Here is a 15,276-nt window from a genome sequence, read left to right as displayed (position 1 = left end):
GAGGTCAGAGTATTAGTGTTTCCCAATTTCTGTAGCCGAACCGTATTTACAGATACTTTGAAGGCTACAGTGGAATATACAGTTTTATATTTTTACTCTTTTTTTTGCCCAGAGTAATTATACTTGAGGATGAGCTGGAAAAACTTGCCACCATTAAGGAATCACATGGCATGACACCTGATGCTTCCCTTATCCTGGAAGAAAAGCTTAAGATGATACAGCCTCATGTGCAAGCCAGTAACACATGCTGGGAAGAGGCCTTGTGCCAGGTGGAAAGAATGGTTCGAAAACCTCCAGCAAGGCAAGGTATGAGGCACTTTATATTCAGCAGCTACATTTGTAGCTTGTAATTGTGCAACTGTGCAGAGAACTGTTGGTTTTATCAGCCAGTACACAGGAGAATAAAAACAGTCCACATATAATGGGATTTAGTCCTTATATTTCAACTCATAGGCCCAGTGGAGTGGTTTCCCCACAGCAACCAATCACAGCTCCGCTTTCACTTTACCACAGCTCATTAGCTGAGCTGTGATTGGTTGTTGTGGGAAAATCTTTCCATTTTTCTCTCACACAGTTTGATAAATCTGAGCCAATGGGATTTATTCCTTATATTTGCAACTCATAGATTCTTCCTACCATAATATATTTGCAATTCAGGGACATTTCCTGAATTAACTCTTTAACCACTGGGCTGATTTTCATTTTTGCTTCTTTCTCCTTGCCTTTTAAGAGCCATAACTCTTGTTTTATCATACGTTTACAGAGCCACACGAGGGCTTGTTTTTTTGCAGGGAAGAAAAAACATTTTTGGAAGGTGAAATGGAAAAGTTTTGGGACTCTCGTTTTTACACATTGGGGGAGATTTATCAAAACCTGTCCAGAGGAAAAGTTGCTGACTTGCCCATAGCAACCAATCAGATCGCTTCTTTCATTTTTGAAAAGGCCTCTAAAAAATTAAAAAAGCGATCTGATTGGTTGCTTTGGGCAATTTGTTTTGATAAATCTCCCCCATTGATTTTACAGTAAAACTGACCTTTTTATTTTTATTTTGCGTGTCAGTACAAATACAGCGATTTCCAATATGTAATTACCTTTTGTTTTGTATGCCTGCTGTTAAAGAATACAGTGTGTGTGTGTGTGTGTGTATATATGTATATATATATGTATATATATATATATATATATATATATATATATATATATATATATATATATATATACACATATATATATATATATACACTCAATATTGACAAATTCAGAACTGTAACTGTTCATTTTTCAGTCTACAGGTCTTTGAGGATTTTTTTTTATTGCTTTTTATAAAGAAAATTCTGATACATTAAGTGACCAAAAATCAGCAATTCTAGTGTGGAGGTTTTCTCCCCTTAATGCTGTTCACCATACAGGATCTGTAACATTAGATTTTAATAGTTTTGGATGTTCCCGCACTCATTGATACTAAATATACAACTGTTCTCATATCTCTATTCTCCTAATTTCTTAACCAATTCGTATCTAATGAAGGGCAATTTGACCAAAACATTATACTTGTCATTGAAGGATTGCTATTTAAAGGGGTACTCCGGCCCTGAGACATCTTATCCCCTTGTGAACTGGCACCGCAGCGTGCAGCTCAAACAGGTGGGTGGCGAACACAAGATTGCGGGGGTCCCCATCGGCGGGACCCCCGCAGTGAGACATCTTATCCCCTATCCTTTGGATAGGAGATAAGATGTCTCAGGGCCGGAGTACCCCTTTAATAGAAGCACTATAAACATCCTATTCTCTTTGCCATATTGTTATTACTAGATATCAAATATCTAGTTTTTTTTCCTTTGTTTAATTTTATTTATTTATTTATTTTTTGGAAAAATGGGTAAAGGGAGGAGATTAGATTTTTTTTTATCAGGGGATGAGCTCTTTTTAAAAAAAACAACATTGACTGCTGCATTTAGGGAGGGGGTTAAAGGACCAACATTAGCATGATCTCTGATAGCAGCGGGCACCTGCCATACATGTAGAACTGCTGCCTTGGTTTATGTCCTAGTGTCCTGTAATGGCCAGCTGTTTTAATGGAAGAACGTAGTTGGATATAATCTTACAGTGCATAGGAGAGTGCCACTATTGTTTCTTCTTTTTGTTATACTTTAATAGACTTGCACATGTGTATGACTATTCATAATGGCCCTGATTTGGAGTGGAGTGTAGGTTTCTTAGTGGGTATTTTTCCACAGTATTTGCTAATGTTTCTCTACATTTTGCACTTTTCCCTATGTTTTGCTTTTTTTGCACATGCTCTGAGCCGTGGGGTTTTCCAGAGCACAAATCCAGCACATCGTCTGTGGAAACCTTAGTAAATATGTTGGGATTTTTTTTGGCAGTCACTCCCCCTAGTCGGTAAAATGGAAAGTTGGCTGGGTTTTTTAATTTTTTAGCGCAAATTCAAGCGCAGCCACAATTTGTGTCGCAATGCAACCAAGTTCTGGCGCACAACACGACAAAACAGGTCAGGTTTACAATAGTAAATCAGGGCCAATGTATACACAAGAGCCTCCACGTTATTCTGTAATGTAATAGCCAGTACTACACTGTATAAGCTAAAATAAATTGCTGGAGTGCTTCTTTATGGTAAAAGATATACTTTTTAAACAAAGTAACCTAATTACCCCCTCCCATAGACTTGCATTGAGGGGGTGTGGCCGTGATGTCACAAGGGGCGTGGCCGACTCCCGCAGCGTGAAAACAGCGTTCGGAACATTTACTTCCGGACGCCGGCCAGTGGAGTACCCCTTTAAGGTTTTTAATCTTACAGAGGAGGCCAAATTGATAGCTATTTGAAGCATAACTTCTTCTGGTGGTGCATTGTGAATATGCTTCATAAGCATGCTAAATATGGATTGGTTAACCAATTTGGTCTCACAGCAGCACTGGCTTCAGCACTTGTTGGTAGGCCGGATCTTAGCTGAATCAGATGTCCACTAGCAACCAATTACATGTAAAAACCTTACAAATTTCAATGGGAATTTTCCATTTTTAAGTAGGTGTTTATTTGCATTAGCGATATGAATAATGCATACATACAGTATGTGTGTAAATATTTTTCCTCTCTCCACTCATAGATACAGCTAACACAGCTTGTGAAAATTCACATTGCCCTGTGGTGCCCATTGTGCCTCCTGCATTGCGCATTGAAGATAAAGATCCAATCCCAGAGGAGCAGGTAATCCAGGACCGCTATCATGTTCCTAAAGCTCCAGGTCTGGTCCTTTCCTCCCAGCTTACGCAAAGCATAGCTTTCACTGAAATGACCACCCTTTTTATTTCTAGGAATTTGAGGCGTATGTTGAAGACATAGATCCAGATGACGAATTTAGCAGAGATGATGTGTATTTATTTTCTCCAGAGGAGAGAGAGAGACAGAAGCGAGAACGAGAGGAATCTAAGAGAGTATTGCTGGAGCTGAAGGCTGTTTTAGGCTTAAAGGCATCTGAAGCTGAAAGACAAAAATGGAAGCAGTTGCTGTTTAGTGAACATGGTATGTGTTATTCCAAACCTCTCTGATATACTGCTGTTTATCCCCTCGGCTCTAATATGCTCCTTTACTTCAAAAAGAAGACATGAGAATGTTTTTAGAATAGCAAGTTTATGGAAAAAAAACATGCCATACATAGGCCAGATAATCCTACCTCTTGAAAGACTATTAGAAACTTAAATCACATGTTACTAAGACCGAGGTGCAGTCATAAAACATAACTTTTAATGATATAGTACTAAAATTCAATACAGGAATTTAGGTGCACTACGTTGGTAGATGTAAGCAATGACATTGGCTAACCTTCAAAACTGATGTTAAAATTGAGACATTAGCCAGTATATCCTTATATGAAGGACATACCTTAGCCCGCACACCAACGCCAAGGTTTCTCAAGTGACACGGGACCTAACACTAACCTACCTGTGTATGATAAGCAAAACCAGGGGCCAGTGGGCAATTACAGCAGCATTAGGTCCGACTCACAGTCTGCTCCCAACTACTTGGGTGGGGCTTATAGTCTGACTCCCTCCTCCCATTGTATGTGTGCCCAGCCACACTGGAGGTAACCTGGGAGCAGGCTGTGAGTCGGACCTAATGCTGTTGTAATTGCCCACTGGCCCCTGGTTTTGCTTATCATGCACAGGTAGGTTAGTGTTAGGTCCCGTGTCACTTGAGAAACCTTGGCGTTGGTGTGCGGGCTCTGGTATGTCCTTCATCTAAGGATATACTGGCTAATGTCTCAATTTTTACATCAGTGTTGAGGGATAGCCAATGTAATTGTTTACATCTACCACAGGAGTGCACCTAAATTCCTGTATTGTATTATTCTAATTGTTACACATCCACACCGTTCATCTGGTGTAGGATGCCATTGTGTCACTTGTAGTGTGCTGCAGACATCCTCCATTGTATGCATTTTTATGCTGGGGATTGCCCTCAGCAACAGACCACAAGTGCAGGATCTGCTCCCCCAGCATAAATGCACAACTGCATTTGGGGTTGAGCACCTCCTGCTTGCCAGTTGAGACCACGTCTTTGTTGTTGTTTAAATAGTACAAAAATTCACCAAATCATACAGAGATGACAAAGAATGGTAATAGAAAAATGACAGGCTAGTAGATAGCAGCTCGCATGTTGGCGAGCTTTTCCACACCCCCTTAGAATTAGCGTCGACATGGCCAGGAACACACCGTCCAACAAGCAGCAAGTCTCGGATGGAAAGTTCTGAAGACACAGAGTGGATTGATCTCTGAACAGTTTTGAGCACCGGGTGATTATGTTCTGTATATTTCGCTACAAGTTTATATATGAATGATTATTGAGATGAAGAACTTTTTAAGTGCAATTCCCAGTTGTATGTCTGTTTCTATATTTTATAGTAGATAGCCAACCAAGCCTGGCAAGGTAGCATCCCTGGTACTACCCCATGTCAGTTACAGCTGGGGCGGGCAGCCACACTTAGCCCAAGGAGAGTTATGGGGAAACGCCACAGGCTCATATGTACAAATATAGCATTAAAGGGGTACTTTACTGGCCAGCATTTGGAAGCAAATGTTCTGAACCCTGTTTTCGCACTGCAGAGGTCGGCCACGCTCCTTGTAACATCACGACCACGCGTGGCCGACCCCTGCACTGCGAAAACAGTGTTCGGAACATTTACTACCGAACGCTGGCCCTGCAGTGGCAGAGCTCACAGGAGGTAACCTTGAAGAAATGATAATGTTTTTGACAGCACCAATAACCCTTTTATTAGTTACTGTTTTAGAGTCAAAACAGTAATCACAAAGTCACTAAGGCCATGTTCACATTTGCGTTGGGGCTCCATTAATCCATTAAATTTGCCTCAGCTGACAGAAAAATGCTGCAAGCTATTTTTTTTCCCCGCTGAGATCCTGCTTAGTAAACATATACCAGACAAAAAACAGATGGATCCCAATAAAGTCAGTGGCATCCCTTGGGATCCCTTGGTGTCCATTGTGTAATGGCCCATCTGCCTCTATTTTCTAGCCCCAGAGTCTGTGACAGAGGCCCTGAACTGAGCCTCCGACACAAATGTGAACAAGACCTAAGCTAAAACTAATTCTAAGCCTCTAATATTCACTAAATATTAGGAAATTGCCTTTATAGCAATTCCCTTATAAACACTTATTAGCTGTTCATGGTCTATTTCCATTATACCAGTCATCTTACATTATAGAACTGGTTTCTGCAAGGATTAGAAATTCCTGTTTTTGCCCTTCCCCCACACAAAGGGGTTTTCTCATAATCAAACGTATCACTTATCTACAAGAGACAATGAACTGAGTAAATTTGGCTTTGATGTTTGGTATGTTTCCCCATTTGCAAATAGAAAAAAAATCACTGAATCTTTTTTGCTGCTACAATGGAAGTTGGGCTTAAAGGCAAAGTCTTGCGGTGAAAAACGTATCCCCTATCAGCAGGATAGGGAATAAGTTTTAGATCGCGGGTGGTCCGACCGCTGGGGTTCCCCACATTCTCCTGTATGGTACCCCGGCTCTCCCTGTGAGCTGCTTGTCATGCCCCTCCATATATCTCAATGGGAGAGCCTTTTGGCTATCTTCTAAGTTTTTCACCATAAGACTTCTCCTTTTAAGGTTTTTGTTGTTTTGTATTACAACAGTAGTTTTTTAAGGACTTATATAATGTTACATTCTGCTCTGGGGACTTATTTAAAAGTGAGCTTATTGTAATGCTGCCTATTGGATTATAGGAATGTATTGCATTATAGCTGCAGCGTGCACTTTCATATAGTAAAGGCTATACTCCTGCAAAGCTTGTTTTCTCAGAATGCTAAATGGATTCCAGATGAGGGAATCTACAGTAGCAGCAAAAATTAATAATAGAAGGCATCTGACTTGCTACTAAGTTTCCAGTAAAGACCTTTTCTTCTTTGCATTATTTTGCATGTAAAACATAACATAATTTTTTCTTTTTTAGCATAGCTTCAGCGTTTCTATTCTATGTTGTCTTTTCTTCATTCTAGTCGTAATCTTGCATTGTTGGCTGTAATGTCACTGGCCTATATAGCCAACTTTGTAATCCACTCTTAGTAGACTGTTTTGTGATACTTTAAAGGGGTACTCCACTGGTGCCAGAAAGTTAAATAGATTTGTAAATTACTTCTATTAAAAAATCTTAATCCTTCCAGTACTTAACTATTGTTATGATCCACAGGAAGTTCTTTTCATTTTGAATTTCCTTTCTGTCTGACCACGGTGCTCTCTGCTGACACCTCTGTCCATTTTAGGAACTGTCCAGAGCAAGATAGGTTTTCTATGGGGATTTGCTCCTACTCTGGACAGTTCCTAAAATGGACAGAGGTGTCAGCAGAAAGCACTGTGGTCAGACAGAAAGGAAATTGGAAAGGAAAAGAACTTCCTGTGGATCATAACAGCAGTTGATAAGTACTGGAAGGATTAAGATATGTTATTATAATTAATTTAAAAATCTATTTAACTTTCTGGCACCAGTTGATTTGAAAAAATATATATATATATAAATAAATAAATATATATATATATATATATATATATATATATATATTTATTTATTTATTTATATATATATATTTTTTCAAATCAACTGGTGCCAGAAAGTTAAATAGATTTGTAAATTAATTATAATAACATATCTTAATCCTTCCAGTACTTATCAACTGCTGTTATGATCCACAGGAAGTTCTTTTCCTTTCCAATTTCCTTTCTGTCTGACCACAGTGCTTTCTGCTGACACCTCTGTCCATTTTAGGAACTGTCCAGAGTAGGAGCAAATCCCCATAGAAAACCTATCTTGCTCTGGACAGTTCCTAAAATGGACAGAGGTGTCAGCAGAGAGCACCGTGGTCAGACAGAAAGGAAATTCAAAATGAAAAGAACTTCCTGTGTATATATATATATGTATATGTATGTTTTCCAGTGGAGTACCCCTTTAACCCCTTAACCCCTTAAGGACGCAGGACGTATATGTACGTCCTGGTGAGGTGGTACTTAACGCACCAGGACGTACATTTACGTCCTAAGCATAACCGCGGGCATCGGAGCGATGCCCGTGTCATGCGCGGCTGATCCCGGCTGCTGATCGCAGCCAGGGACCCGCCGGCAATGGCCGACGCCCGCGATCTCGCGGGCGTCCGCCATTAACCCCTCAGGTGCCGGGATCAATACAGATCCCGGCATCTGCGGGAGTTCGCGATTAAAATGAACGATCGGATCGCCCGCAGCGCTGCTGCGGGGATCCGATCATTCATAACGCCGCACGGAGGTCCCCTCACCTTCCTCCGTGCGGCTCCCGGCGTCTCCTGCTCTGGTCTGTGATCGAGCAGACCAGAGCAGGAGATGACCGATAATACTGATCTATGTCCTATACATAGAACAGATCAGTATTAGCAATCATGATATTGCTATGAATAGTCCCCTATGGGGACTATTCAAGTGTAAAAAAAAATGTAAAAGTAAAAGTAAAAAAAAAGAGAAAAATCCCCTCCCCCAATAAAAAAGTAAAACGTCCGTTTTTTCCTATTTTACCCCCAAAAAGCGTAAAAAACATTTTTTATAGACATATTTGGTATCGCCGCGTGCGTAAATGTCCGAACTATTAAAATAAAATGTTAATGATCCCGTACGGTGAACGGCGTGAACGAAAAAAAATTTAAAAAGTCCAAAATTCCTACTTTTTTAATACATTTTATTAAAAAAAAAATTATAAAAAATGTATTAAAAGTTTTTTATATACAAATGTGGTATCAAAAAAAAGTACAGATCATGGCGCATAAAATGAGCCCCCATACCGCCGCTTATACTGAAAAATAAAAAAGTTATAGGTCATCAAAATAAAGGGATTATAAACGTACTAATTTGGTTAAAAAGTTTGTGATTTTTTTTAAGCGCAACAATAATATAAAAGTATATAATAATGGGTATCATTTTAATCGTATTGACCCTCAGAATAAAGAACACATGTCATTTTTACCAGAAATTGTACGGCGTGAAAACAAAACCTTTCAAAATTAGCAAAATTGCGTTTTTCGTTTTAATTTCCCCACAAAAATAGTGTTTTTTGGTTGCGCCATACATTTTATGATATAATGAGTGATGTCATTACAAAGGACAACTGGTCGCGCAAAAAACAAGCCCTCATACTAGTCTGTGGATGAAAATATAAAAGAGTTATGATTTTTAGAAGGCGAGGAGGAAAAAATGAAAACGTAAAAATTAAATTGTCTGAGTCCTTAAGGCCAAAATGGGCTGAGTCCTTAAGGGGTTAAGGACCAGGCCATTTTACACCTTAGGAAAAGAGCGTTTTTTGAACATCTGACCACTGTCACTTTAAACATTAATAACTCTGGAATGCTTTTAGTTATCATTCTGATTCCGAGATTGTTTTTTCGTGACATATTATTCTTCAACATGGTGGAAAATTTTTGTGGTAACTTGCATCCTTTCTTGGTGAAAAATCCCCAAATTTGATGAAAAAATTGAAAATTTTGCATTTTTCTAACTTTGAAGTTCTCTGCTTGTAAGGAAAATGGATATTCCAAATAAATTTTTTTAAATTCACATATACAATATGTTCACTTTATGTTTGCATCATAAAATTGACAAGTTTTTACTTTTGGAAGACACCAGAGGGCTTCAAAGTTCAGCAGCAATATTCCAATTTTTCACAAAATTTTCAAACTCACTATTTTTCAGGGACCAGTTCAGGTTTGAAGTGGATTTAAAGGGTCTTCATATTAGAAATACCCCATAAAAGACCCCATTATAAAAACTGCACCCCCAAAGTATTCAAAATGACATTCAGTCAGCGTTTTAACCCTTTAGGTGTTTCACAGGAATATCAGCAAAGTGAAGGAGAAAATTCACAATCTTCATTTTTTACACTTGCATGTTCTTGTAGACCCAATTTTTGAATTTTTACAAGGGGTAAAAGGAGAAAATTTATAATTGTATTTGTAGCCCAATTTCTCTCGAATAAGCACATACCTCATATGTCTATGTAAAGTGTTCGGCGGGCGCAGTAGAGGGCTCAGAAGCGAAGGAGCAACAAGGGGATTTTGGAGAGTACGTTTTTCTGAAATGGTTTTTGGGGGGCATGTTGCATTTAGGAAGCCCCTATGGTGCCAGAACAGCAAATAAAAAAAACCACAAGGCATACCATTTTGGAAACTAGACCCCTTGAGGAACGTAACAAGGAATAAAGTGAGCCTTGGGGTTTCACAACTTTTGCATATGTAAAAAAAAAAAAAAATGTTCACTAAAATGTGTGTTTCCCCCCAAATTTCAAATTTTTGCAAAGGTTAATAGCAGAAAATACCCCCCAAAATTTGTAACCCCATCTCTTCTGAGTATGGAAATACCCCATGTGTGTACGTCAAGTGCCCTGCGGTCGAACTACAATGCTCAGAAGAGGAGGAGCGCCATTGAGCTTTTGAAGAGTAAATTTGTTTGGAATGGTAGTCAGGGGCCATGTGCATTTACAAAGCCCCCCGTGGTTCCAGAACAGTGGACCTCCCCACATGTCACCCAATTTTGGAAACTACACCCCTCACAGAATTTAATAAGGGGTGCAGTGAGTATTTACACCCCACTGGCATTTGACAGATCTTTGGAACAGTGGGCTGAGCAAATGAAAAATTACATTTTCACGGACCACTGTTCCAAAAATCTGTCAGACACCTGTGGGGTGTAAATGCTCACTGCACCCCTTATTACATTACGTGGGGGGTGTAGTTTCCAAAATGGGGTCACATGTTGGGGCGTCCATTGTTCTGGCACTATGGGGGCTTTGTAAACACACGTGGCCTTCAATTCCGGACACATTTTCTCTTCAAAATCCCAATGGCACTCCTTCTGTTCTGAGCATTGTAGTTCGCCCGCCGAGCACTTTACATCCACATTTGGGATATTTTCTTACTCAGAAGACATTGGGTTACAAATTTTGGGGGGCTTTTTTCCTATTTTCCCTTGTGAAAATGAAAAATTTAGGGTAACACCAGCATTTTAGTGAAAAAAAATAATTTTTTTCATTTTCCCATCCAACTTTAACGAAAATTTGTCAAACACCTGTGGGGTGTTAATGCTCACTATACCCCTTGTTACATTCCCTGAGGGGTGTAGTTTCCAAAATGGGGTCACATGTGGGTATTTATGTTTTTGCGTTTATGTCAGAACCGCTGTAAAATAAGCCCCTCCCCCTGTGCAAATCACCAATTTAGGCTTCAAATGTACATAGTGCGCTCTCACTCCTGAGCCTTGTTGTGCGTCCGCAGAGCATTTTACACCCACATATGGGGTATTTTCATACTCAGGAGAAATTACGTTACAAATTTTGGGGGTCTTTTTTTTCCTTTTATCTCTTGTGAAAATAAAAAGTAAAGGGCAACACCAGCATGTTTTTTTTACACTAACAGGCTAGTATAGACCCCAACTTTTCCTTTTCATAAGGTGTAAAAGGAGAAAAAGACCCCCAAAATTTGTAGTGTAATTTCTCCCGAGTACGGAGATACCTCATATGTGGCCCTAAACTGTTTCCTAGAAATACGACAGGGCTCCGAAGTGAGAGAGCGCCATGCGCATTTGAGGACTAAATTAGGGATTGCATAGGGGTGGACATAGGGGTATTCTACACCAGTGATTCCCAAACAGGGTGCCTCCAGCTGTTGCTAAACTCCCAGCATGCCTGGACAGTCAGTGGCTGTCCAGAAATGCTGGGAGTTGTTGTTTTGCAACAGCTGGAGGCTCCGTTTTGGAAACACTGCCGTACAATACGTTTTTAATTTTTATTGGGGGGGGGGGGGGACAGTGTAAGGGGTGTATATGTTGTGTTTTACCCTTTATTATGTGTTAGTGTAGTGTAGTGTTTTTAGGGTACATTCGCACTGGCGGAGGTTTACAGTGAGTTCCCTGCTAGGAGTTTGCGCTGCGGCGAAAAATTTGCCGCAGCTCATACTTGAAGCAGAAAACTTACTGTAAGCCTGTAAGTACCCTGTACATTCACATGGGGGGGGGCAAACCTCCAGCTGTTTCAAAACTACAACTCCCAGCATGTACTGACAGACCGTGCATGCTGGGAGTTGTACTTTTGCAACAGCTGGAGGCACACTGGTTGGAAAACCTTCAGTTAGGTTCTGTTATCTAACTAACTCAATATTTTCCAACCAGTGTGCCTCCAGCTGTTGCAAAACTACAACTCCCAGCATGTACTGATCACCGAAGGGCATGCTGGGAGATGTAGTTATGCAACAGCTGGAGGGATCGCAACTACAACTCCCAGCATGCTGGGATTTGCAGTTTTGCAACATCTGGAGAGCTACGGTATAGAGACCACTGCAAACTGTGGCCCTCCAGATGCTGCAAAACTACAAATCTCAACATGCCCAGACAGCAAACAGTTGTGTGGGCATGCTAGGAGTTGTAGTTTTGCAAGATCTGGAGGGCTATAGTTCAGAGACTACCATATAGTGGTCTCAAACTGTAGCCCTCTAGCTGTTGCAAAACTACAACTCCCAGCATGCCCAAAGAGCTGTCTGGGCATGCTGGGAGTTGTAGTTTTGCAACATCTGGAGTGCTACAGTATAGAGACCACTATATAGTGGTCTCGGACTGCAGCCCTCCAGATGTCGCTAGGCAACTTACCGGCTTCCGTCGGATCCAGGGAGCCTGCTGCACAACATCGCCGCCCGCCGATCTCTGACGCCGATCGTCGCCCGCAGCCTCCGCAGATCGGTAAGTGGACTTCGGCGCTGGTCCTCTGTCGTTTCCCCATTCTGCCCCGCCTATTGTGGGTGGGCAGAACGGGGGAAACGAAAGTTAACCCCCCCGCCACCGATCTGCTATTGGTGGTCGCGTCTAGACCACCAATAGCAGGGATAGGAGGGGTGGCACCCCTGCCACCTCACTCCTATCTCTTCAGGGGGATTGTGGGTGTCTTAGACACCCGCGATCCCCCTTATATTCCGGGTCACCATAGACCCGTAATGACCCGGAATCATGCAAATCGCAAGTGTGAATTCACTTGCGATTTGCGGCGATCGTTGACATGTGGGGGTCCCAGGACCCCCCTCGGCATTTGCCTGGGACGCCTGCTGAATGATTTCAGCAGGCATCCGGTTTCGCAACCCGCCCGGCGCGCGGCGGGATGCGAAATTCGGTGGGGCGTATGAGTATGTCCCTGGTCCTTAAGACCCAGAGCGCAGGGACGTACTCATACGTCCGTGGTCCTTAAGGGGTTAAAGAACATTACAGTATAGGTCAGTGCCAGTAATAGTTTCTGAATGTTCGTGTTGTGTATGCACAAGAGGACAAGCTGCAGGATAATAAATAATCATCACTTTATAGTATTTACCTTTAGTTAATAGGTTTTCTTCCTTGATAGGAATGACTGGCTTATGTTTCCTGCTTTAGTTTTTTAAATGAAAATTATGAATTCAATTCAGTAATTTTTTTTCCTTTTGTTCTTTTTTTCCCTTAAATAGCCATAATTAAACCTTTTCTACATGCTGACATAGTGGATAATCCCATCTCTCCTCCAGTCTCTGATCTGGACTCCCAAAACAAAACACAGAGCTTTAATGGAGACCCCACTAGGGAGGTAAATGGAACAGATTCGTCTCATAAAGAAGCCTCTATTCATGAGACCTCAGAGGTATCTGTTACTGATCAGGATCAAACAGAGACAGAAACATTTCGGCTGTTGGAAAGGCCTGGACAAGCTAGTGCTGATGAAAAAGCTGAACCTCCATGTCCTGCACCCAGGACTGTCCTACCTGCCTCCATCAAAGAGAGGCTTGCACGAATTCATCAGGCATCCGATTTACACTTTGCCTCGGGATTAGCAGCACAAGCAGCTGCCAGATCACTTACATTTACCTTCCTGCAAGAACAGACTTTTGGTGACGAATGGAGCAATGGTGACGATGAGACGGAAAGTGGCAATGCTCTTGTTGAAGGTGAAGGGAATGAAAACAGAAGCTCAGAAAATGAAGAATGACCAAGTTGATCTAACAAATGACAAGCCATTAAACTCTTAATGAACTTAAAGGGGTATTCCAGGGTCACAAAATGATATGTTAATAAATATGTTAAGGTTAAAAATATACTTCTGGTCAGTAACAATGACTTCTGGGTGCTTTTTTGGCACATCCTGTCCCAGAAGTTTAGTACAATACATAGGTTTGCGTTTTCTCTCTCTCCCATATGCCCCCCTCCCTACTAAGACTTTGCTGCAGATTTAGCTTGTCCCAGGGGCTTAAGTTCAAGCTTACCCCCTGAGTGATGCCATCACCACTGGTCCGCCTTTCCAGTCCCGTCCATAAGGAGTGTAACGCTGTGACTGGAGGAGGGTCGAAGGCAGTGATGTCACTCAGGGCTGGATTTACATACCTCCTCAGAAATCCCTAGCACACCTTTAGCCCAGGCCCTCAATCTCCGCCATTTCAGTTTTTCTCCTTGCAGCATAGGCCGTCCACTGCTGCAGCTACAGGCCCAATGATGCAGCTTCAGGCAGCAAGGAGAAGACCACATATAGTGTAGTGCAATTGTGACAGCTATTCCACTGCTTGTGCTTTTGCGTTTATTAACATAAAATTTTATGACGCCGAAGTACCCCTTTTAAGATTGGTCAGCCTGTTCACTATGTAAGGACAGGCTATAGGTAAGCATTTACTCTTAAACACATGGTGATTTAATATCCTCTGTGCCTGGAAAATTTGCAGCATTCAGTAAACCCTCCTACATGTTATACAATTTGTGTCTTACAAGTTCCTGACTGCTGCAGTTCAGTGCAGTCCTTTACGTGGAGCAACACGAAGCTCCATACAGATTAATTGAAGGCAATCTACGGTATGTGGTAATTGTAAAATCAATGCAGCTGCCTGAATATCTTTTGGGTTATTTTAATATTTAATGTTATTTATTTAAAAAAGAAAGTTACAATTTGTTTTCAGACGTTAATATTGTGTCCTCCTCCTTGGCTGTCTTGCTTTCTAGACAGGCTGATTTATTGTTTTACTCGGTATCAAGGCCACGTTGGCTGTGTCTGTCCAGTGTGCACTGGCTGATGACTTTGTTCCTTTGTGATTATACTTTATTTCTTAAACTATTCCACTTCTTTAAGCTTAGAATGTAATTTTTATAATAAAAAACAACACAAGAAACCTAAACTTGTATGCGATTTCTACTCTATAATTGTGATGGAAGATCATATATTTTAAAGTAACCATTTATCTTTTAAAGCTTATGAATGAGTTATATTGCACATTTACACAATTTGGGATATAATGTCTAAACAGTTTTTTTTTTTTTATTGTTGCATTCTAAAAGCTGGTGTATCAGAGCATTTCATCATACTGAAAAAAGAATACCGTTGCCATGAAGGGGGTTTACTTGGTTTGTAATAATGTTAAGATATGTAACACTTGTCAAAGGAACAACCACATGAATGGCAGGACCCAAGGCTTCCCAGCAGAACCCTGCCCAGAACATCACATTGTCCTTGTTGCCTTGCCTTTTTCCCATAATGCATTCCAGTCTCCTCTTTTCCCAAGGTTAGTAACACACATACACCAAACCATCCACATAATTTGAAACAAAAGCATTTTCATTAGGCCAGTGCACCTTCTTTTATTGCTCTGTGGTCCTTTTTTTATGCCCAAGTGCCCATTGTAGGAACTTTCGACAGTGTATAGGGAGGGGTCTGTTTGGCATTCTGTGCAGTCTGCA

The 15,276-nt window shown here is 41.0% G+C and overlaps 1 protein-coding gene across 4 annotated transcripts in view; it reads left to right on the top strand.

Annotated features, from left to right (window-relative positions):
- The window catches only part of VEZT (vezatin, adherens junctions transmembrane protein), a 56,166-nt gene extending 41,429 nt beyond the window's left edge, over positions 1–14,737 (top strand). For all 4 annotated transcript variants that reach the window (XM_056574317.1, XM_056574316.1, XM_056574314.1 and 1 more), the window contains 4 exons: positions 113–306; positions 3,123–3,223; positions 3,331–3,538; positions 13,032–14,737. In XM_056574317.1, coding sequence (XP_056430292.1) covers positions 113–306; positions 3,123–3,223; positions 3,331–3,538; positions 13,032–13,546 — 1,018 coding nt within the window. In that variant the 3' untranslated portion in view covers positions 13,547–14,737. The remainder of the gene's footprint in view (positions 1–112; positions 307–3,122; positions 3,224–3,330; positions 3,539–13,031) is intronic.
- Positions 14,738–15,276: the final 539 nt, after the last annotated feature.

Source organism: Hyla sarda, chromosome 4, assembly GCF_029499605.1.
Source record: "Hyla sarda isolate aHylSar1 chromosome 4, aHylSar1.hap1, whole genome shotgun sequence".
NCBI lineage: Eukaryota > Metazoa > Chordata > Amphibia > Anura > Hylidae > Hyla > Hyla sarda.
The sequence above is the reverse complement of the archived record's forward strand: the minus strand, read 5'-3'. Positions and strand labels throughout refer to the sequence as shown.